General features: G+C 38.0%; 1 protein-coding gene across 2 annotated transcripts; it reads left to right on the top strand.

The window, feature by feature from the left end:
- Positions 1 to 1,149: 1,149 nt before the first annotated feature.
- On the top strand, positions 1,150 to 24,848 carry LOC103034590 (GEM interacting protein). Of its 2 annotated transcripts, XM_015603612.3 has the most exons (21): positions 1,150 to 1,438; positions 6,737 to 6,827; positions 7,325 to 7,403; positions 7,496 to 7,571; positions 12,445 to 12,570; positions 14,104 to 14,168; positions 14,271 to 14,378; positions 15,519 to 15,599; positions 15,710 to 15,871; positions 16,577 to 16,714; positions 17,033 to 17,223; positions 17,376 to 17,482; positions 18,774 to 18,836; positions 18,985 to 19,074; positions 19,173 to 19,333; positions 19,625 to 19,801; positions 20,188 to 20,325; positions 20,460 to 20,662; positions 21,860 to 22,190; positions 23,359 to 23,461; positions 24,355 to 24,848. In XM_015603612.3, exons 1-21 carry the CDS (start codon positions 1,396 to 1,398, stop codon positions 24,804 to 24,806), a joined length of 2,985 nt encoding a protein of 994 aa, XP_015459098.3. In that variant the 5' UTR covers positions 1,150 to 1,395; the 3' UTR covers positions 24,807 to 24,848. The 2 variants fall into 2 exon arrangements, with proteins under 2 accessions (XP_015459098.3, XP_007229108.2); XM_007229046.4 differs by lacking the exon at positions 23,359 to 23,461 and having other exon boundaries at positions 24,355 to 24,459.
- Positions 24,849 to 25,298: the final 450 nt, after the last annotated feature.

Raw genomic sequence — 25,298 nt, 5'->3', positions numbered from 1 at the left:
TTGTGCAACACAGCAAATTTGTATCTGTACATCAGTTACGTTTTAACAATACAGAACATCCCATTGCATTTCCCAGTGTAAAAACACTACTCATATAAAATGATCAAATATGGCTAGTGCTCTATTCTCTCTAATACACACAGCATCCAACATCATAAGTATGACTTTAGGACCAACAGGGTATTCAGCTGCCCATGTCCAGGACATTTCATCCCATCCACCTTTCTCCTTTTCATCACACCAGCCATCGAAAAATCACCCTGGAGAATACAAATTTGGAGGATTCAAAGTTCAATTAGGCTGCTGGGTTTTTTGGGCTTTGGTAGGGCGGGTAATTTTTGACCTGTTGAACAAGGGGAGATCGCACAAGGGTTAAATAAAGGCTGATTTAGGCTTTTTCATCATCAACCATCAAACCAACCAAATGCCACAGAAATATTAATGTTTATTCAGTGGTTTTTTTGCTATAGCAGCCTTTACAACAGCTACAGGCCTCATCCAGCATCACTACAGCAGTGGCAGCACGCTGGCTACAGGTATCGTCCAGCATCACTACCACAGTGTTAGCATACTGGCTACAAGCTTCATTCCAAATCGCTTCTGGCCTCGTCCAACATCACTTCAGCAGCATTGGCATGCCAGCTACCAGCCTGCTGCACTATTAGCAACTCCCAGCAAGCCAATCAGCAATTACCAATGCTATAAATGATTATGTTGCCTCCAGGTGTGGTCTGGGCCCTGCAGCTTTTAAGTATTCTGTGTCATTCATGTGAAAAACCACCAAAATAGTAACCGTAACTGTTTAGCCCTGCAGCAAAAAAGAGGCCTACAGCTGCTGCTCTTTAAAAACAGAGTACTGGCTCTCTATTCTTAACAAAAGAAAAGAGCTGTGTATCAGATCTATGATAAAAACTTCACACACAGACCACATATAATCAACCACATCATATTATTAGCATTTCATGCCACCACTTCTGTTTGTTTCCCCTCACCAGTGGCTGCTATTAGCTGTCCTCAGTTGTTCTGCATTCAGCACAAGTCAGTCCGTGGTGGTGAGGTGTGTCTTCGAATGACAGCGAAGGCACACTTCCTCTTCACACGATGGTGAAAGAGCGTTGGCCAACCTCCGCTCTAGAGGAAGCAAAGTGTGCTTACACCAAATGAGAGCACAGAAATGGTGGCAGGGCTGCTGTAGTGTCTCCGAGTACTGTGGGTCTGCGTTAATGCTGGTGGGAAACTGAAGGCCGGTGCTTGGGCTGTTGGGTTCAGGGCTTTCGTCTCTGGATCTCTGAATGCCTAAATCTTCAGCATCGTTCTCACAGTGGATGGAGTTGATGGAGTAACCGGTGTCTGAAGATCCACTCTGTTATCTGCTGGTGGTTTTGCGGGGGCTAAATGGAGGATACGACAGAGACTGCACAGCTAAGGCAACCCAAGGGTAAGCCGAGATGAACTCATCATCTTCTAGGCATGATGAAGGAAAAGGATTTCAATCTAGACATGTACACATAGCACTGTATTAGGATGTTACATTTCCTGATTATACTGTCTTGGGTGTCTTTGTTCCTTTTCTCATTCTCAAAGTGTGCGTTTGTGTGTTCGTGCGTGTGTGTGTGTGTGTGTGTGCATGCAATGTGTGTGTGTGTGCATAATGCAACACTCATCAGTCAGTGCATGATCAGGGAACTTCCTGTCTTATGCTGCACTTTAACTTTGCATCCTAGTTGCATCTAAGAATAGCTTCCACTTGTACTGTCATTAAATATACTAATGATTGGGAATACATTGAGGCATAAGTGTAACATATGATACCTTATTTCATACCCTAAATGTATAATACTAGGCAAAATCTGAGACAGTCATTAATTTATTCAGTTTTCTTTCAACACAGGAGATCAGAGAAAAAGTATCCTGCATAAAAAGAGGACTTCCAAAAAGGAATTTAAAGAATTAATAAAATTACTGACAACTGACCTACTACTACCCTGAATCCCAAAAAGGGGTTCTGGGACTCTATGCAAAATGTGAATTTATCTATAGTTCAAGGTGTTATTTTGTGCCATTCTTTCTGCAAACACATCTTGAAGCATACAACAAGACAGGGCTGTCTTTGCATTTTGTTTTGAATTTCTTCAGATTGTTGCTGTTCAATGAAAAACAACTATCTCCAGTTCTGTCAATTTTTAGTTTACTTCATAATTGAATCCACAGATTGTCGCTGATACTGTGTCCAAATTTCTTTATGAATGAACCAATATTTATTTTCCAAAATTACATTAAATAAACCCTTTTTATCTTTTTACATCGACTTCCATTAAAAGTCAAGAAGATTTTATGACTCTCCTGTAAGTTTTTTTTTCTGATTTTGCTATTTATAGGTTTATGTTTGAGTAAAATGAACATTGTTGTTTTATTCTATAAACTACCGACAAATTTCTGCCAAATTCCAAATAAATACATTGTCATTTAGAGCATTTATTTACAGGAAATAAAAAATGTCTGAAATACCAAAAAAAAGATGCAGAACTTTCAACCTCAAATAATGCAAAGAAAACAAGTTCATATTCATAAAGTTTTAAGAGTTCAGAAATCAATATTTGGTGGAATAACCCTGGTTTTTAATCATAGTTTTCATGCATCTTGGCATCATGTTCTCCTCCACCAGTCTTACACACTGCTTTTGGATAGCTTTATGCCACTTCTGGTGCAAAAATTCAAGCAGTTCAGCTTGTTTTGGTGGCTTGTAAAAATAAATACATTAAAAAATAATAATAATAATCAATGCTCATCTGATTTTTTTCTTGTCTTTAATATTGAGGGAAAAAGAGACAGAGAGAGTTTATTTTGTGTAGTTTTTAATTTTATTTAATTTTATTGTAGTTTTTGTTTCGGAAGATATGGGTGGTCCTAAAGTTTAGAGGTGTGCAGTACGTCTCCCTGTAGACACATTTCCTCAGAAGATTTAATCCAGTCCCCTTTATCATCTGAAAAATGGTCTTTTTCAGAGTCAGCCATAACATTTAAGCCACTGACAATATTAATTATCTCTACTGATTATTAATTAAGTGGCATTTGTCAATGGGTGGATACCTGAATACATTAGGCAGCAAGTGAACAGTCAGTTCTTGAAGTTGATTAAAGTGGGGAAAATGAGTAATCATAGGAATCTGAGACACTTTTACCAAAACCAAATTGTGATTTACTAGAATAATGGTTCTCAAATTGTGGTACACCAGATTACCTCAGAGAATTGCATGCACAAAATTATTATTGATTGAAATCTAAACTGTTTTAACCTCAAATTTTCACAACATGAGGTTTGTTTCTGTTTGTGTAAGCTTACACTTCAGTTCTCTCTAGTTTAATACACCCTACAATTGAACCCTGTGGAACTCCACGATTTACAAACTGTAGTCCACTACTCCCTATTCTCTCACACTCCTGTTATTTCCCTCTGTATCAAGCTTTCTGACATATCTCAGTAGGCATACTGTATTTACAATAAATAATAATCAATAATTTGCAGATTGTAAAGTGGGTAAGGCCCACACATTAGCCCTAGTAGGTGGTATGTTAAGGTTTTGGTTTGATCGTGGGTGTTAGATTTCTTCTACTAAAATCCACTTATTTTTGTTCTTTGTACTATAGGTCTCTCTGAGTTGTATTTTCATGATGCATATAAAACTGTTCCTCAGGCTTCATTGTCTGCAGTAGCTAGTAAAAATATTCGAGTCAATCAGGAAAAGCTCCATCTCATCAGATAGGAACTAACAGCGGTAGGAACAGCATGGCAGTTTGTTCCTGTGTTATTTGTGCAAATATCACATCAGTGTTCTGTTTTCAATAGTTAAAAGTAAAAATCCACCCCAGGATTTTGTTACAACTGCCTGGGCAGCTCTGCTGCATCTTCGCCAACAAAGTTGTACTTTGGAGTTGTACTTTTTGGACCTGGACTACCCACCTCTCAGTGTAAGTTACTAGGATCTCCGGTGGATTTGGCATTTTACAGAGACTCTAAGACTATAGGTCAGTGGCTGAACTGGACTTAGCAGAGCATTACACATGTTGTAAAGTAACATATGACAATGCAAAGACATTGTTATTAGTAAAAATGGCTTTATTTTAAAACGTTTCTAACTGTTGTTTGTCTCACTGCCTCGCAGTGCTTTTAGCCAATCAGAGGCGATATGTTTGCATGTATGAATATTCATGAGAAAGAGCTGAAATCCTATCGTTCCCCCATTCCCTCACTCCTCCACCAGACTAAAACAGCGTTTTTCTGGATCACCGGAACACTTTTTTTTTTTCACAAAATCCAGCTCACATGGCATTCATTCATGCTAGAATGAGACCATAACTATACATTTAAAAATTAATGAAAAAAAGGTGGAATGAGATCTTTAAAAGTTTGAGAGCCACTATCCTAGATGACTGGGTCAAAATATTTGTAATCAGCCCATTTTTGTGGGGTATTACTGGTGTGCAGTGGTCAGTTCTTGGGAAAAAAATGCTACAAAAAAAGGACAACCTGTGAACCGACCATGTGGTTATGAGCACACAAGTCTTACTGATGCAGTCCATGACAGACTGTGTTCAGAACTTACAGGACTTTAAAGATTTGCTGGTAATGTTAACAGGACATCTTCAGAGGTCTTGTGATATCATGGTCTAGAAAGCACAGATCTCTTTTGGCTGCATAAAGTGGGGGCTTGCTAAATATAAGGCAGCTGGTATAAATGGTATAGCTAAATAATTGATGTATAAATATTCGATGTATGATTTTATGTTCTATATTTGCAGCTCTTCTGACAGCATGGCTGTCTGTGTGTCTATATGTAGTTGTGTCTCTGCAGAAAGTCTCACTACGCTAGTCATTTCCAGTCTGACCTTTATGTCTTATATGAAATAGCTCACACTTCCTGAGGGAACTTCCACTGACTCGAACAGCGTTAAAATCAATGAGTATTAGTATTAGACTTATATAGAATATTTATATAACAGAAATCGATAGGATCAGCTTCCCTCCTTTAGACCTTAATCTTAAACCGATCTTATGAATCTAGAAACAACATGTCACTGCTCCTTGCAGTACAGCCAGTTTCAGACTGCATGGCGGATGTGGTCGACCAAAATGGGGCAACGCAGTTTAGAGTGAGAGAGAGAGAGAGAGAGACAGAGAAAGAGAGAAAATAAGAGATTGTCGTTTTTTCAGGTGCAGTACTATTCTAGGATCACTCACCTCATCTTAATATATATACTGATATACTATATCAGAACAAATGCAGTGAATAAAAAACGGGAATGACACATTGTGTGTTTTTTGTGTGTTTTTTGTATAATGTTTATGACGTATCTAAGTGATATCACTGCTGTAGTTTCATATAACTTCCCTTTCTTTACTCTCCCCTGCTAAACCCACACGGATTAGATTGCTCTTTCCCTTCCTATTTTTTAAATACTTTGTTTGCATTTTCAAACCGTTTATGTTTGTCTAAGTGCCTTTAGTTCCATTTTTGATAAGTTCACAGCCTGTGCCGTGTTATTAAAGCAAATGTTCTCAGTACGTGAGGGAGTTGGTTGAAGGCCTACTGGTCACTAGCTGACCGCTGATGCCTTTTTGTTGTTGTTCATCATCAGTTCACTTTACATTCTTTCTGAGTTCATCTGAGCTTATTAATTTAATGTATTGTTTCAGAAACTAAGAAAATTACTGCTCTTTACCAGCAAACAAAAATATGAAACTTAAAAATGATGAGTTTCTTTGATTTTACCAGATTAAAAACCTCTGGAATATAATCAAGAGGAAGACGGATGATCACAAGCCATCAAACCAAACTGAACTACTTGAATTTTTGCACCAGGAGTAAAGCAGCATAAAGTTATCCAAAAGCAGTGTGTAAGACTGGTGGAGGAGAACATGATGCCAAGATGCATAAAAACTCTAAACAAAAACAAGAGTTATTCCACCAAATATTGATTTCTGAACTCTTAAAACTTTATGAATATGAACTTGTTTTCTTTGCATTATTTTTTGTTATTCAAGCCATTTCTCATTTTCTGCAAATAAATGCTCTTAATGACAAAAAAAAAGTTAAAAATATGGAATTTGGGAGAAATGATGTCTGTAGTTCCTTGAATTAAAAAAACACAATGTTCATTTTACTCAAACATATACCTTTAAATAACAAAATCAGAGAAACTGATTCAGAAACTAAAGTTGTTGCTTTATTTACAGTACCTGACAAAACTTTGGGCACACCTTAAATTCAGTGTTTATTCTTTAAAAAAAGTAATGCATTGTAGATAATACTAAAGATGTTCAAACTATGTAGAAAAACATTATTTAAAAAACAAAAAAGTGCTAAACAGACTAGAATATGTTTTATATTTTAGATTCTTTAAAGTAGCACTTCTTGCTCACAACTATGCACATCTTGGCTGGATTTTCTCAGTCAGCTTTATGAGTTCGAGTCACCTGGAATTCAGGCTTTCAATTAACAGCTGTGCTGAGCTCATCATTTACCATCATTTTATCATCATTTTACAAGCTATTGGCAGCATACTCTGTCAACACTATACACTTTCCACAGCATTCAGTGTTCAAATCTGTGTCCAAATACTGATCAAATAATTACACATTATTCTTTCTGCATTGTTTTAGAAAGTATATGATTTACTTCTGATTTATCACTCATTTTCTTCTTTAATTTACTTCTCTTTCTCTGTTTCCCCTCAGATGATGGTGTCCCACGTAAATGCTCCGGGACTAAGCGCTACAGTGAAGTTCTGAGGGACTTTGACAACTTGGAGCTCTCCTTTGTGAGCATGTATGTAATGCAGACATACATTCAAACATAACTAGAGAAAAAAAAAAGTGTTAGCTACGGGCTAATATACAGCTTTGAATCACTTTTTTTAAAAGATGACTTTCTTTGATTTTACCAAATTGAAAACCTCTAGAAAATAATTAAGAGGAAGATGAATAATAACAAACCATCAAACCAAGCTGAACTGCTTGAATTTTTGCACCAGGGTGGCATAAAGTTATCCAAAAGCAGTGTGTAAGACTGGTGGAGAAGAACATGCCGAGATGCATAAAAACTGCGATTAGAAAACTTTATGAATATGAACTTGTTTTTTTTGCGTTATTTTAGGTCTGCATTTTTTGTTGTTGTTATTTCAGCCATTTCTTATTTTCTGCAAATAAAAGATCTAAATAATCATAATAATAATGTTAATTTTACTGAAACATGTGACTATAAACAGCAAAATCAGAGAAACTGATTCAGAAACTGAAGTGGTCTCGTTTTTGTTGCTCCCTTAGGTCAGTGGATGAGCTACTTCAGGATCCAGACACACTGTCCCTCTCGGAAACAGCTGATATCACTTTAGATGATTTGACAGTGAGATATAGTTATAATATTCATCCTCACTCTTTTATATGTGTCTGTTTGGTATTATCATACAACACGTGAATGTGTGTGGCTTCTTGTAGAATGAAGAAGAGGATAATACAGCAGTCTGCCAGGATGGGGAGCCATCGGGAGAGGAAAAAGAAGGCAGTATGTCAGGTAACACTGGTGTGTGTGTGTCGGTGCGTGTGTTCGTGTGTGTGTGTGTGTGTGTGTGTGGACGACTATGAGAGTGAAAGAGTTGGTGGCTAGAAAATGTATTATGAGTTTAGAGGACGGAAGTCAGAATGGTGTGAATGTCACACATTAAATTTTGACACACAGAAAGTAACTCTGTCATGATTAGGGCCTCAATCTGAATGACTTCAGCTCGGCATGTTTACTCGTGCTGATCTTTCTACAGCTGCATATCTGCCTGTCCTGTCCTGTGGCAACTGCTGGCAGTGCTGATGGGGTCTTTTTAACTATTTAACGTTCTTCTTATCTGCCATATTTACCATGTTAGAACTCATTATTACAAATAGAAAAATCAATTTTATTTTGCCACAGCCACTATTGGATATTTTACACATTACTAAAGAATTGATTAACTTAATATTCAGTAAAAATACAATGTATTATTAGATTATAATAAAAGTTAATAGAAATTATTTTCCACAGTGTGAAAAAAAGTATTGTTGTGGCATAAAAACACTAACAATGTACAGTATAACACCTACACATAATAAAATCACCTCATCATACAGTTTACCTAACAACACAAATACCCATAAAACACACATCAACAAAAGTTAATCAGATTTGCAAATGTATAATTTTTTTACTGCGTTTGGTTTGGTTTGGTAAAAGTATTTCTTATGCATTTTCATCGTAGCTTTTGGCATCTTATACAGTTTGCCAGTTTGGCTGTCGCTGAGGTCTACCACAAATTAGCCACAATTTTACCTAGATTAGAAATCAGCATGGTTTAAAGCAGCATTGTGCAAGAACTGCTGTTTTTTGGAGGGTGCGTTCTGTCTATTACAGTAATCTGAGCATCAACATGATTCTGAAGCTGATATTTTAAAAAGTGCTTTATTTAAGTTTTTAATAGAGATATCATGTTTTGCACTCAGGCCCTAGATTGAGAGGAAATGAGATATTTTCATCGTGAATGTCTGCACCCTTTCTTCTTCTTTTTCAAAATTGTGTTTTAACTTCATTGGTCAGTGTGGCTTGTTTCGAAATACATGAGACCTCTGACACTGACTTTTGTGGAGAGGATGGGGGAAATGTTTCCTTCAGATGACTCTTCACTAAGGGTCATATTAGTGCAGTTATTGCTTGTTGCTGCACAGTAGAACAGTGCACCACCTCTGCAAAGCCCACTCCAGCACTGCTCCTGTGCACCTTTTTCTCACCTGGACAGGGCCAGGAGGTGATATTTAAGGCGGTCGTCTTGCCACAGCTCTTTAATCTTCCTGCTTCAACCTTTCTTGTTTACATGTAATTAGCCACATGGGCTAATTGCCCTGAACTAACGGGATTATCGTAGGCTGAGGGTGGAAGATTAAACCCATAGGCAGCTGCTGTCTTTCTGTGATACCTCTGAGTGCAGTAAAGATATGGCACTAGAAGCATTTTAATTACAGACGAAATTAATTACAGACCAGTATCACTGACTGTAGTAAATAAACTTCAGTTTAACAGCAGAGTCTGAATGAGATATACAATAGGCATGATGATAAGTGGGGGGGGGGTTATACAGCAACATGCTGTTCTTTACCGTACATCGTCTTAGACATAGAGCCGCTTGCCCTGAAGCCTGAGGTGTGCGCCAACAGAGATTAGGGATTACTCTCACACATGCCACGCACTGTGTTTAAATAACAGCATCAGGAGGCATGCGAGGCACTCTGTTCTGTTCCTGTTCTGCTCATGTTGGGAATATCATCTTCAGTTCTCTGAAGGAACAGTGAGCAGATCTTGGGCTTATTGTGGCTTTTTAATCTGCTGCAGTATAGATCCCCCAGACCTCCAACCCCCATTGTGTGCAGTCTGACCTGTAATTATCAAATGGGGGTGGGTGATGAAGTGGGCCATACCATTTTCAGATTTTTAGATTTAAACATACTCTTTTTTGTACCGTTGCTGTTTTTAACCTTTTAACCCTTTTTAAGTCTTATTAGTCAACCTCCTCTGGATGTGTCTTTCTGTGTCCCATAACAAAATAACTTCTTCTTAAAAGTTCTTCAAATTTTGCCTCTGCATGCCATCACAATTGGATTTGAAATGAAACAAATGAGGAGGCTTTGTAGAAAAAGTGTTGCAATACCTAAATAATTTAAAGGATATTTTTGTTCAACCCCTTAAATTAAACCTATAAGTCTCCAATTCAGTTGCACATCATTTGTTTCATTTTAAATTCAGTGTGATGACATGCAGAGCCCAAATCATAAAGATTGTGTCACTGTCCAAATGTTCTTGTGTCTAACTGTATGTGTGAAGGTTATAATGATATTGTAATTACAGTATTAGAGCAAAAGGATTTTGGTTAAAGGAGTTTATTGGTGAAAGCTGTACAGTTCTATTACCCTGCCTATTTAATATATAATATGCTAATGTCATCTGACAGCTGGATGTGTTTGCAAAATGCACCAGATTTTCTTGGGGTGACAATGCAGGAAAGGTTTTCTGATGAGTAATTTGTGAAGGTCATATTAGTGGTAGTGTTGCTGCACAGTAGAACAGTGAACCACCACTCCGAAATCTGCTAAATATTCCTGTGTAAAATCTTGGAGTGATCATACATCATTTACCAATGGAACACTTTAACTTAAACTTAAAATATATCGGTTCTCCTATTAAGTTGCCATTTTTTATATATTAGGCTTTAATTGAACAGTCATAAGAATGGAAGATATGGTCTGAGCTGTAGAGATGGAGAGAGATAAGGAGATAATAAGAGAGAGTGAATGAGCCTCAGATGGCAGATACCAATCAAAAGAGGCATTGGTTAAGGGTTACCAAGCCCTGCTCAGTGTTAGTACACTAGAAATTAGCAGCTAAATCTAAAGCCTGTTACTCCACAGTCTGGACCCTTCTGGATTAGCCCTCCCCCATACACATGAAGTAGTACCCCAGTCCCAGGATATGGGGCCAGGAGATGGATAGAAGACAGGATGGTATGTGTTAAAGACAGAGTGCAGATCTTTGCTCTGTTTTTCTTAGCTCGTTGAGGAAATATGTTGTCTGAATGCATATTTGCAACTGAAGTCAAGCTGGCTTACTTACAGATCACAGCAAAGTATAACATTTTAGGCTGCAAAAATAAGACGTTTAATTTTATGCACAAAAATTTAAGACCACCTTTACCTACTGTAGTTACAATATAATCACTTTAAACACTTTTTGTGTTCATATGTCAGAAACAGCAATGGTGTTCCCGGTTCAATTTGATTCGGTGCGTGTGTAATTATCCAAAAAATGTTAAAAAAACAATTTTAATGTTTCACTACTTACTTTTAAAAGAACAACATATAAAAATAATAGTTTTACATAACACTGAAACATAACATTGCAATTTTGTTTCAGTTTTAATTTTTGAAGGGGTTGATTGCAAATATGTGAGGGCTTGGAGCATTAGCCGCTAACTGCTATTTCCCCATTCAGAGGTGAGTATTATCAGCCTGTAGCCTGCTGCTAACCCCGGCTAGAACTGCCAGGACAGCATTAGCATTAGCCGCTAATCGCGCTAGCTCTTTTGTTGTTCAGAAGGAAGTATATCGGCCTGTAGCCTGCGTAGTTACTGTGTTAAAACAAGATACATGGGATGAACCGCTAGCTTATATTATTTTGGCTTACCTGAGCATTTAGGGTCCCTCAGTGTAGCGCTGTTGGGTGGCATTAGCAGTTAGCTGCTAATGCTAATGCTCCAGCCTTTGTGCTTGAGGAATTCAGAAATGTAAGCTTACTGTAAATAAACGGAAGCACTTTGTTCACCCAGAAACATCTAGCACTTGTTTGACTTATTACAGTTTTGTTTACTTAGATTAGCTTTACCCCCCCCTCCCCCTCCCCCCAGTGTCTCTTAAAATGCACCTTAAAATTCGGTGTGCCTTATGTATAAAAATAGACCAGAAATAGATGTTCATAGATAATGTACCTTATAAAACTGTATGCCTTTTATGCCTATGACTATCCTCTTTCCTTTTTTTTTTAGAGTGCACAGTGTACCGGTTTTGTAATAGGGAGCATTTTCAAATGCAGCGTAGTTTTTCCCACCCACTGAAGTGCAAGTTCTTAGAAACAAAAAAGAGAACAAGTAATGAGCAACATGATCAAGGTGGTGGAGGGCGAGGAGGGTGAAACAGTGTGGGTGAGTTACAAAGAACTGGAAAGAAATGGAGAAGAGGAGTGGGGGGGAAGAGGTTAAGAGGGAAAGTCTGAAAGTGGTTTAAGTAGATCGAGAGACAGAAGTCTGAGCAGAAGTTGAGGGATGGATGTGTGATTGCAGTGGAATCCAGGTCTGCAGTAAAGCTGTGATTAGTGTGTGGGTTTGACTGGATGGAGGTGGAGGAGGAGGAGGAGGAGGAGTTAGGGCACAGATAGGGTGTGGTCAGAGCATGTGAGGTGCCTCTGAATCCAGAATCCTCATGCACACTGTTCAAATGGCCTAAGAGCTTCTGGTACAGAATTTTTTTTTCATGGAACGATTTGCTTTTTTTTTTTTTTTTTTTTCATTTAATAGCTTGGAGATTTGGAGGTCTTCAAGGACAAGAGCTTTGAATTGATGCTTGGAATGGACTAAAGACTGTTCAGCTACTCAATAACTCAACTGGGAATTAAAGCAAAAAGATTAATCTTTGTTATTTTTCATTGATAACATTGTTCCACACTGGATGATCCAATGGAATCATGAAAAAGTCATTTATAGTTTTGATAGTTTACTCTTTGGACTCATCAGGGTGTGTTAGCCCCCATGGACCAGTGTTGGTAAGGTGAGTTGGGGGTAACACACAGGTTTCAGTGATGCTGATGTATTCACTCTCAGCCCAGGACGCTGACCTGGCCATGTGTCGAAGCGAGAGCGGCGTGGAGCTCGCACTGCAGTATGCCAAGATGTGGTGCCGCTATGCCAAGGACCTTCTCACGTGGCTGGACAAGAGAATCAGCCTGGGTGAGTGGAACCTCATTGTTTTCTATTTAAATAGAACTGTACATTATAAGAGTTTTTGGTCTATATGATCTGGTTATAGCTTCCATGTCTTTTAGATCACATTGAATTCACTTTGATGGTCCTGGGAACCTAACTAAGCCTCAATGAACCTCACTGAGCATCACTGAGCATCACTGAACCTCACTGAGCATCACTGAGCATCACTAAGCATCATTGGTTCATTCAGTGTTGATTCATCTAGGCTGTTGTATCCCTCTATAGATTTCCATGAACAAATGTGTATACTATGCACATTTTCAAAGCTGTGCTACAGTATATTTTTCAGTAGTTGCTTAATTAAGTTTAAAAATAATTTGAAATTAATAATTTGACTTGGCCCTACATGAGTGCCTCACAGACCTCAAGCAGCTTGGACTATCTTCCTCCAAACTCTGTTCCCTTGATTGACAAATGAAATGCAAAATTTACTGATGATCAGTGATGGTTTGGAGAGACATGTCATCTGCTGGTGTTGATCCACTGTGTTATATCAAGTCAAAAGTCAGTGCACTGCATGCTTCCCTCTGCTGACAACTTTTATGGAGATGCGGATTTCATTTTTCAGCAGGACTGGTCTTACAGTATATAATATTCTCATTTTCAGAGACACTGATTTTTGGGTTTTCATTGGCTGTAAGCCATAATCATCAACAATAAAATAAATTAATTCTTAAAATAGATCACTCTGTGTATAATATTTTTTAATTACCTTTAGACGTGTGGGCATCGCTCACAGTGCCATCTAGTGGCAAAGTTATGGTATTACAAGTAAAAATGTGTAAAATGTGAACCTGCTGTGGATCCAGTGTGGAAAAACTTTAAAAGGTTACTTAGGACTCTGGCCTGTCCATATAGCAATTCATGGTTTAATGCAGCGAGTCATGAGCTGAGGAAGAAACAGTGCAGTTAGCCTAGAATTTCTCTATTGGGATTACAGTCCAGATTACAAGGCCATGTCAGGAAAGCTGAGACACTGCTGGAAGAATAGCAAATAGGATTAACCTGGAAACACCATGCTCAGGTGTCCATAGTACACGTTTTTCTGCTATTTACTAACTTTACATACAAACTGTGTTTAAGCAGTTGGTGGATATTTTAAGGGAACACTGGTTGAGCACTAGGCTTGTGCACTACTCTTAGCACAAAGTTGATGCCAGATAAAAAACATAAAAATTCAATATGTACTTTTTCCTGTGCATCCATTTGCTCTAAAATCCATAATTTGACTTATATAACACAAGCATTCAGTTGTATCATATTGATCCTATTTAGACAGCTGCAATCCACTTACAGCCTGTCAATACACATATAATAGCAGGCACTCATATTTCCTAATAGATGACTTTTGTGGTATTCAGAGAAACCTTAAATGCACCAGTGTGTTTGGAAATCATGTACATGAGATGATGTAAGACGTTATTGGTCACAATATTATCTTGCATAAATACATTACATAATCTAACCTTACATCATCTGTTTTTGATTTCTTTGTAGAGCAAGAGTACGCCAAGAACATCACGAAAGCAGCAGAAACTGCAAAGTCCTGTGTAACTCAACAGGTATATGAGCACACGTGGGTAAATGTGGATGTGCATGCTTTTGCCTTAAAATGTGAAGAAACATGCTTTTTGGTCAATGATGCCTCATGTGCTTGTGTGCAGGACATGATGCCCCTGCAGTATATTTACACCATGGCCATGGAGCAGGACATTAAAACCAGCGCCACCGCCAAACACACCACCGAACTGCTCCATCAGCGCTGTTACCAGGTACTCCATCAGACCGTATCTGATTAGAGCTCCAAGCAGGCAGGAATCACTGTAGATAGTGTTTAGATTAAAGCACATATGAATATGCTATATGAACAAATAAAGATAGCACACTGTTTTCAGAAAGCTGTGTGCAAGGACACATAGGAGAAAATCAGCCCCAAAAAAGAACTGAAAGACACTGAAAGATGCTGCTACAAAAAGTGTTCACAAGCAATGATACTTCACAGGGAGGTGTTATTTAAAACTGGCTATACAGGGTTCCCAAACATTTACTTCTACTTTATTTTGTTTATTTAAAATATAATCATGAATAAAATAAATATTCCATCATTGTCAGCATTACAGAGAAATATAAAATGTATTCCTGTACATATGATGAGTTATATATGCAGTGAAATGAAGTAACCTAAAATAAAATAGCCTAAATACTAAATACACCTCAATTAGTGAAATATGTTCAATCTCTCTCTCTTTAAATAATGCAAAGTAAACAAGTTCATGTTCATGAAGTTTTAAGAGATGAGAAATCAATATTTGGTGGAAAACCCATTTTTTTAAATCACAGTTTTCATGCATCATGTTCTCCTCCACCAGTCTTACACACTACTTTTGGATAACCTTATGCCACTCCTGAAAAAAATCCATCCAAAGATCATCTGTCTTCCTCTTGATTATATTCCAGAGGTTTTTAAATTGGTAAAATCAAAGAAACTCATAATTTTAAAAGGTCTCTCCCTCTCTCTCTCTCTCTCTCTCTCTCTCTCTCTCTCTATATATATATATATATATATATATATATATATATATATATATATATATATATATATATTTACATCCAGGAAATCCTACATCCTGCAATACCTTACTAGTGGATTAGGACTTCGGACTTTAAGCTGTCAATCTGGATTTAGACCATGACACTCTGTCTTTGCTATCATAATGACTGGAAAAGTACACTTTGCTTATATATTAAGAAAAATTACTATTTAATGCTATTTAAACAATGCAAGTGAAAGGTGTGAAAATAGAGTGTTGGCGGGGTGTAAGATAGCAAAAAGCATCTTGCTGGAGCGTGAGATAGGAATAATTTGATTTGCATTGATATTTAATCAACTGGTTTTCCAATCATTCCCATAGGCTCTGTCAGCCAAGCGCAATGAGATTGATAAGTGGCGTCGGGAGTTCAAGGAGCAGTGGGCAAAGGAACAGAAGCGCATGGTCAGTACACTATATTCTTATATGCATCTCCAAAGATATTATATTTACAGTTTTTCTGAACATGAACAGGCTGTTCACATGTTAATGTGAGTGTTGTCTGTATGTTAAAGAACGATGCAGTTGCAGCACTGAAGCGAGCTCGGCAGCAGTACCTGCAGCGCTGTGAGGAGCTGGAGAAGGCCAAAGCCATTAGTGCTAAAGGACTAGAAGAAGCTGGAGGTTCAAAGACTCTGGACAAGAGGAGGAAGTCTCGAGATGACGCTCAGACAAAGGCAAGCATCTGTTGACCACGCTTCCTGCGTGTAGTGGATGGAGAAATTAAGTCATCAAAATTCTTCTGAAAGTCACAAATGGATATCTTGTTTTGTAGAACATTATCTAATACAGCAGTCTATTACTGTCAGGGGGAACCAAAGCCAGCCATGTTTGAATTGTTATGGTTGAACAAAATATATAAATAGTAAAAATATAAAAGTAAGTGACTTTGAATGTGTTACCAAACTGTTAATTTACCTCAGAATGATACATTTTTCTTTTATGGTGGGCTCATGGAAAATAAGATAAATGCCACATAGCATCGCCTGGATCAGCCCAGAATGTCTTAGCACAGTAACAAATGAATAGATGGATGGATTGATGGATGGATGGATGGATGAAAGGATGGATAAAAGGATGGATGGATGGATGGATGGATGGATGTAATGGTGTCCTCTATACCCAGAGGTGTGACGTAATGAAGTACAAAGTAGAAATGTTGGTTATCTACTATAAAAAAATAGCCTTGTTACTCCTATTTCATTTCAGCTCGTTTTCAATTTAGCTTCTCATCGTTCAATAACATCCTATCCAGATAAATCTCTCCATCCAGATAGAGTGAATCTAATTGTGATTGGATGTAGAGAAGTATAAACGTATACCATACCGACTCCCTATTGGTTTATACTGTGATCCATCACACCTGCACACTGTCTCCTTAGGTGGCTGATGCTGAAGCATTATACAGGCAGTGTGTGTTTGACGCCAACGCCCACCAGGACGAGCTGGAGAAAGTGAAGGAGAAGATTATCGTGCACATTCGAAAACTCATTTGCCAAGGAGACACGGTGCTGAAAGAGGTGGGATTTAAAAGCTTTAAAACTAACTTTTGAACACTTGGACAAGCAGTTTTTTTTCTCAGTGGCGATATTTGTTTCAGTATCCAAAATGCTCATCTCTTTTACACTAGTGGTGATGGTAAAATCTTACTGAAGCTCAGTGATTACCTGTTTAGTGGTAAAATAGCCAGCTCCCCCATTTCCATGGCTGCAACACACTGTTTGCATGCTGTTGTGTTCTATACCTGGCAACTTGGGGTGTGGAAATGGGACTTACTTACCTGTCTGCACTTACTGTAACATAATTAGTTAAATACAGCCTACTGTTTCTTCACCCAGGTGACCGTGAACATGTTCTACTACCAGAGACAGCAGACTGAGGCGGTTCCTCTAGGTTACCACAACCTGGAGCTGACATGCAGGCCATGCGAGCCCGGTGATCCCTTCCTACATTACGTCTTCAAAAAGTGTCGTCATGAGCAGCCGCTCCAAACCTTCGCCTTCCAAGAGTTTATCCCACAGAGCAAGAGGTGAGGAGACCGATGTGGAGGAAAGTGGACAGCAGAAGTTACACTCATGTGGAAATGCCAACACCTGTATAAGTTGTGAGGTGATATCTGATTTACAACATATACAGTGTTTAATGCTAATGTTGATTGGGACTCTTTTTGATTTCCTACAGGTCTCCCTCTACGGGGCGGCGTAAAACAAGCAACCCCTTGGCGGCTCTGCAGGACCCGTTGGCCTTAACAGATGAAACACGGCGTGGCAGCAGTGTTAGTGATGGAAGTAAGTCCCACTTACATTACTGCTAGATTTTTATTTGTCAACTTGATTAAAATGAACTCTGGTTGAATTGCTCTGTTAATTCTGGTTGTTTGAGCAAGTGTCCATAATGCTTTTAAGCTCTGGTGTGAACCAGACGGAATAAGCCACCTAAGAAGGTTTATAAATGAGTTCCTTTTCCAAATGAACTCTGTATGAATCAAAGATATCTAAACAAACCAAACACAGGATACAGACGAAGCATTTCGCAGCTTTAACATATGTCAATTAGTACCAGTAAGCATACAACATTTAAGAAAATCATGTGAAAATTGTCAGAAATGTTCTTTATTTATGATATCAGGATGAAGTGATTGATGACCCACTGTAAATGAAATCCTGTCTGCTAGTTATTATGTGGATAATGCAGGACCTGTGGACTCATCCATCTTCAGCATGCCTCTGCTAGCAGCCTTCCCTAATACCTAATACATACTCATATGTCACCTATTTTTCCTAATATTAAAATGTTAATGTTGATCAATTTGGGATGCACTAGGCTGTTCCCTGTTTCAGCTGCATATATGCCCATTTAATGTATTTTTGTAGAATGTAAATATGTTAAAGAAGCTTAGTTGGACTGGAGTTTATCTGGAGTTCTCTTGAGTCTCTGCACTGATCATCTTCATACTAGACTACATACGTCTGCTATGTTCTTACTGAAGTGTGGGGTCAGGATGTGTGCAGGTCTGATGGATTGTATAAACCAATAGGGTGTTAAAATGGTATCTGTTTCTACAATTAGATTGACTCTATCTGGATGGAGAGATTTATCTGGATAGGGGTTTTATTGAACGAAGCTGGAATGAAAATGAAGTAGAAGTAAAAAGTTGTCTGAAAAATTATTACTGCAGTAAAGTATAGATCACCAACATTTCAACTTAAGTAAGTTAGTGAACTATTTTTACTTACCTATTTAATACCTCTGTAAATTAGGAGACACAATGTAGAAGAGGATATTAAGAAGAAAGCAAGGTCAAACAGAGACAGTGGAGATCAAGTTTAGGTCTGGACGACCAGCCTAACCACAATAAAACGGATGTGTGCCGTATTTAGATCTATGCCTTTTGGAAATTACTTGCATATTTACAGTATTAATTATTTATACACCAATACAAAAATTTGATTAATTTAGATTAGATTAATTAGATTAAAAAGTTAGATTTTTCTCTGTTTAAATTGGCCATTGTTACACTGCTTTGAAAGTACATCATTTTATACATGAATATATGAATATGAACTTGCTGATACACAGGGCGCATTGGCTACAGTGACAGTGAGAGCATGGGAGGAAGCCTTGAATCTCTCTCCAGTCCAGGTAAGATAAATATATATATATATATATATATATATATATATATATAAATATATATATATATATATATAACTTCGAGCCTCTAATTTTACAAATAAGTATTACATAATCTGCTTAATTTGATCTGTTTTCTGTTCTTCGTCTCCTGAAGCCCATGGAAATCGTAAGCTACCCAAAGCCCCCTCTACTGGAACCATGTCTTCAGACGACCTGGATGAGAAAGATATTAACGCTGAAGCCGGTGAGATCAAAAAGCACATTACACATAACTCCTGCTTTCTCTTCTAAATGTAAGAAATATTGATGTGATTATGCCCATCATTTTTTTTCTCCACTTAGAGTGTGGCGATCCTCTGAATGACAGCAATGGTAGCTTCTGTAAAGTACGCACCGCCTCACGTGCCGCCCTCACCCACCGGCTGAGGAAAATGAAGAGCAAGATGGTCAAGTGCAAACAGTGTGAAAACTTCATCTTGGTCAATGGCATCGAGTGTGAGGAGGTAAGGGAAGGAAGGCAAACATTAGTCTTTAACCTTTGTAGCCTTAGAAAAGGTTTTACTAGTTTGATAGGTTTATGTATATTTTGGCGTCATACATTTAATTGGTCAGCACAACAGTTTTGGTGTTTTGGAATAGTTCCATAGCCACAACTAACAATATCTTTATAAAGAGGCCAGGATTTTATTTTGCAATTCCATGTCTTCATGTTCTATAACAGGAAAACTGCTTTATCTGTTTCTTTCCTTCCTTTACTACTTTCAATTGGACTGACCTGTCTTTCCTCTCCACAGTGTGGCCTTGCTGTCCACAGGAAGTGCCTGGAACTTTGCCAGACAGAGTGTGATCACAGGCGAGGGAACCTGTTTGGAGTGGAGTTTTCCTTGCTGCCCCGAGAGCAGCCTCAGGACGTGCCCTTTATTGTGCAGCGCTGCACTGGAGAGATTGAGAGCCGAGCACTCACCGTACAGGTATACATGCTAAAGACAAATGACAACTTTCATGCAGATGCGGATTTCATTTTTCAGCAGGAATTGTCACACTGCCCACGGTGCCGCTTAAAATAGATCACTCTATGTGTAATACATCTATATAATATATGCATCATATCTGTTCACATTTTGAACAGAATTCTTGAAATTAAGTAACTTTTCAATCAGTTCTATTTTTTTTTTTGATGCACCTGTATATGGAACAAGGCAACAATCTTGGGACACGATAGTAGTTCCTGTCCCATTACCTTTTTGCATGTTAGGATAAAGGTTTTTATTCGTTTATAGGTTTGTTGAGGTGTGCCATAGAAGAATTACTTTGATTTTATAAAGAAGCATTCTTTGTCTCTCTCTCTCTCTTTCAGGGGGTTTATCGGGTTAGTGGCTCCAAACCTCGGATACTGAAGTTGTGTCATGCCTTTGAAACCCAAAAAGACCAAGTTGATCTTGCCGAGGTCTCTCCTCATGATGTCACTTCTGTTCTGAAGTACTTTTTTAAAGAGGTATGTGGGCTTTCACAACATTTTTCTTCATGTCATGAAACTCTAACGAAATGAGACTTAAGAATAGAAAAAAGGTTAAGGTAAAGGTTATGTGCACACGCCCACAACAGTGACCTCCTCATTCTCCTCTACAGCTTCCAGAACCTTTACTCACCTTTGACCTTTACAACGACTTCATTAACATTGGGAAGGAGATTCAGCGACTCAGTGAAAAGGACCATGTAGCAGAAACAGCACAGATAGTGGAGAACATTGTGATTAATATCAAACAGTTGCTGGCAAGACTTCCCCCCTGCAACTACAGCACAGTGCGACACATGATGGGTCACCTGCACAGGTAACACACTGCCCTTTACACTCACTTTTCTCACAATAATACTAATTTCTCTCTAATAACACTTTTCCAGACGTTATTAAATAACTTAAATATATCCAGACCATTCCAGCTTCATAAAGAATCTTGCGTTCTTCAAATGTAACAATGCTGTACCACAGCAACCACTTGGCAACACCTGTTTAACTATCAGTCACTTTCCACACTGTATCACATATCTGTAAACTTACCAACAATGGATCAACCACCTAGCAACACCATAGCAACCAGTTAGCAACACCTTAGCAACCACCTGGGATACCACAGCAACCACTTTTTGACTCCTTACAATACCAAAGACACACCGCCACACCCTAAATCTAGCTGCGTGATGCACAATTGACCGGTGTGCTATATATATGTATATATATATAACTAAAATAGTGCCCTTTGTTTCTTCTTTAGGAATTAGGAACGTTTCTATTTAATTATAATGTCATATTAATTATTATTTTATACATCAAATTTATTTTCAATAGCTTTATTTTCAATAGAACAATAAATACTACAAATATAAGCTTTAGTATTAAAAACAAAAAATGATGTAATCATAATAATATGCAGGTAAACTGCAACCTTCATTTGTATTTTCACTGTGTATTAGATCTAATAAATTCTAATATATATTTATTTATATTCTTGCAGTAAGGACAGTGATGGTGGGGAAAGTAATATAGTGTTATAAAATATGCAAAGCTTGAAAAGACATTAACATTAATAATACATTTCTATCCTTTTAGATATTATAAATATGAATTAATTGTTTTTTCTATTATTTATTATCATTATTTGATTATATTTTTTGCACAATAACTTATGTTATAAAACCTATGCTATTATTTATTTTGTAAGGAAATGCACTCTTCTAGTTAATTATGATGTCATGTTAAGGATGTATTCATTCACCAAATTTATCTCAGTCATGAGTGAGAACAATAAATACTAAAAATGTTAGCTTTGTAATCATAATCATATGCAGGTAAACCACAACCTTCATCTGTGTTTTCACTGGAGTGTATTAGTTGTAGTGAATTATAATATATATGTAAAATATAAATATCTACTTCATTTCATATATATTGAATATATTGAATGGTGTAGATATGTAGTATAATATATATTATTGATACTACTGACAATGTTTTGTTTTTTCTTTCTCAGAATATCTGAAAATTTTGAGGAGAATAAGATGTCTCCTGGGAACCTTGGCATTGTGTTTGGCCCCACTCTCCTGCGCCCCCTGGTGTCGGGGGATGTGTCCATGATTGCACTTCTGGAAAGCAGCTATCAGGCCATGCTGGTGGAGTTTATGATCACCAACCATGACCAAATCTTTGGCCCTGCTCCAAGAGCCTGCACTCCACCTCCACCTGTACCCACCGCCCCGCTCCCGGAAACCCCACCCAGGGCCTCCTGCCCTGCAGCACAGGAGGGATCTGACTCACTAGACGGATCTGGGGCCTCCACTAGAGAACGCCCACGCTCCCTAGAGGTAGGAAATGTGCCCTGCTATTTTGGTCTTTTACAATTTCAACAAATGAACACATTGATTTATTAAAACACCAAATACACTGCCTGGCCAAAAAAAAGGTCTCACACTCTGATATATCATTGGATCACCTTTAGCTTTGATTGTGGCCCACATTCACTGTGGCATTGTTTTGATAAGCTTCTGCAGTGTCACAAAATTTATTTAAATCCAGTTTTGCATTAATTTTTCACCAAGATCTTGCAGCAGCATTGATGATGGTAGAGTCTGACCACTGCACAAAGCAGCTCTTCTCCATCCAGCACATCCCAAAGATTCTCAATGAGGTTAAGATCTGGACTCTGTGGTGAACTCTCTCAATCCATGTGTGAAAATGATAAATGATGATCTCATTCTCCCTGAACCCTGAACTCTTTCACAATTCCAGCCCCATGAATCCTGCCATTGTCATCTTGGAATATACCCGTTCCATCAGGGAAGAAAAAATAAATCCATTGATGGAATAAGCTGGTCTATATTCAGTATATTCAGGTAGTCAGCTGACCTCATTCTTTCAGCACATACTGTTGCTGAACCTAAACCTGCAGACCAACTGCAGCATCAACCAACCAACCCCACATCATTTACTTATTTAAATCCAGACTTCTTTTTTTTTGGCCAGGAATTGTAATATTGGACACAATGCAGTGTTGTGTCAGTCTACTAAGCTTTAATATAAAAAAATGGGCTGTCTCAGTGTTCTGTCCTGCTGGGATTATGATGATGGTGATGGATTACGTTAGTGCTGTCTAGATGACGAATCTGAGCTCTTTTCCTTTCTCTCTCTTGCTATCTGTTGCTTAATCCTACTTTCCTGGACAAGGAGAAACCTGGAGGGTTTAAACACTTAATCTTTAAGGATTAACATGTTTGCCAATGTGTTTGTTGCTTTTACCTGAACCCCAGGTGCTACTGCTGCTGCTGCTACCACGATAAGCGCATGCCATGCCAGTACTATCTTATAGCCTTTTATAAACTTACTGAAATTTTAGATAGATGAATTGTTTATAAGATCACATTTAAGGAGTATTTAGGCATCTTAGAATCTTTTTATGCTTACCAAGTATGCCCACTAGTATGTAGTAATAGCACTTACTTTCAGAATTTGTCATTTTAAAATCATTTTTAACAGAGACGCACACTCAAGAGAGACTTAAGCGAGGGTTATATTTCTGATAAGTCATCGTCCAGTGAAGCAGTGGACCAGCTGAGCGCTGATGCCAGTGAAAGAGCAGGTAGGTGGCAGATGCTGGTGAAAGAGAGTTGATATTAGTTAGGATTATTTAAACTAAAATGATTTAAACTGAATGCTTGCCTCACTGCTTTTTGCTATTTGTGCTTTCTCTCCTGCCTAAACTAATAATGCAACAAGTCTGCTTTTCTTTTGATTAAATTGAGCTTTTTACTAGATGTAATAAAAAGACACTCCAATTGTCAGAATTTCAGCCTATTTTATTGTGATTGTGGAGAAACTGACTCACTTAAATGTCTTTACAATAGTGATGATAGTACCCAGATTTTCTCATTTAACTACAGTCTGAAATGATCAGTGAAACATATCAGTGATCAATTTTTATACATAATTTAAAAATTGTTAGAACAGTTTGTACTCCTCTCCCACATTTTTTTTAATGGTAAATTTGAACATTTTAACAAAGAAACACTGCTTTAACAGTCTGCCGTCAACCCTTATATGTATTTTGAACAATTAAACAGCAATTTATTTTGTATTAATTTAATTAATAAACTTCACAGTTAGTGTATTATTCAAAATAATAAGTGTAGTTACAATGCAGAAATGAGATGTGGGTCCTACATATTAAAGTAACTAAATTAAGTAATTCTCTAATTACTCTAATTTGTAAAAAAAAAAAAAAAAAAAAAGCCAAATGCTGGATGTTAACCTACACAGATTTTTCTCCTGAAAACTATTTATTTGGGTGAGTAAAGTGCTTCTGATTATTTACAGTAAGCATAGATTACCAGGCTGTTAAGGCTGAAGGCATACTAACGATTTTTGGAAAAATTAAAGGATCTTAACTGTGCCTTGTAGTACATATCTGTAAATATATGCATCAAGTAAATTCAGTGCATTACTTTGACTAACATATATTTCTCTCTCTGTCAGTCCTGGCTATGAGGAGTGCCATGACCGCTCCGCGGGGTCACTCAGAGGGGGTTATAGACCCTCACTCAGGGACCCAGATGAGGGGTCACTTCAGCAGACAGCCTGTAAAACCCCAAAGGCATGCAGCTCCCTGTCTGCGCTCAAAGACACCAGAGCATATCCTACGCTCTACCAGTCCGTCCAGTATTACTGGACACTCCCCCCTTCCTCATTCTCTACCCTGCGAGCCTGAAAGAGGGACACGGTTCAACGCATCAGCAGCACTTCTATCCAATGCAAGGACAGAGAAAGCAGGCCCTCCTCTTTATCAGAACAACAACCAATCCAACCACGGACTGACCCGATCACTCCGGAGACACCCAGCAGAGGAGAGGACTGCCCAGAAGATTCTGTCAGGACTGAAGCTGAGGCGCAGCAACTCAAGGAAAGGGGAGCAGCTCCATTTTGTCTGAGACTGACTAGAAAAAGACTGCAGTTGATGCTGACTGAAGGAACTAATTTTTTTCTCTTAAACCAAATGTAGTTGATCCATTTAGGCAGGTTTGGTGTATAAAGATTGCTTCCTTAGATTTGCACAACAGATATTTTATGATTTTTCACTAGAAAGCTTTTAGTATTGGCCCTTTTTGAAATACAATAGGTCACTCCAAGTTGTATATGCATACTGCACTGAAAATAACTGTTCTTCTACTTCTATTTACACCATTGCTTGCATTAGCCAATAAAAGAAAATAGACCGAAAAAGTATTGAATCAGAAAAAAGTCCCTGGACTGACTTCAACCTGTATATTAGGACTCATGGCCTCGAACACCCGACTGCAGATCCATGGAGGGAGCCAATCAGCGATAATACGTTTGCATGTCATGAATATTCATGAGTAAGACCTGAAATCCTGTCCTTGTTCCTCGCCCATTTCTCCGCCGAACTAACAGCCTGAAACAGA

The sequence above is a fragment of the Astyanax mexicanus genome, chromosome 3 (assembly GCF_023375975.1).
Source record: "Astyanax mexicanus isolate ESR-SI-001 chromosome 3, AstMex3_surface, whole genome shotgun sequence".
NCBI lineage: Eukaryota > Metazoa > Chordata > Actinopteri > Characiformes > Acestrorhamphidae > Astyanax > Astyanax mexicanus.
Note: the sequence above shows the minus strand (reverse complement) of the source record. Positions and strands in the feature narration are given on the sequence as shown.

Coding starts and splice junctions, on each gene's coding strand:
- LOC103034590 (XM_015603612.3), top strand. CDS start 1,396: ATGGAGGATACGACAGAGACTGCACAGCTAAGGCAACCCAAGG. Junction 16,715..17,032: donor GAGACACGGTGCTGAAAGAG/GTGGGATTTAAA, acceptor TTCTTCACCCAG/GTGACCGTGAACATGTTCTA. Junction 19,075..19,172: donor AGATATTAACGCTGAAGCCG/GTGAGATCAAAA, acceptor TTCTCCACTTAG/AGTGTGGCGATCCTCTGAAT.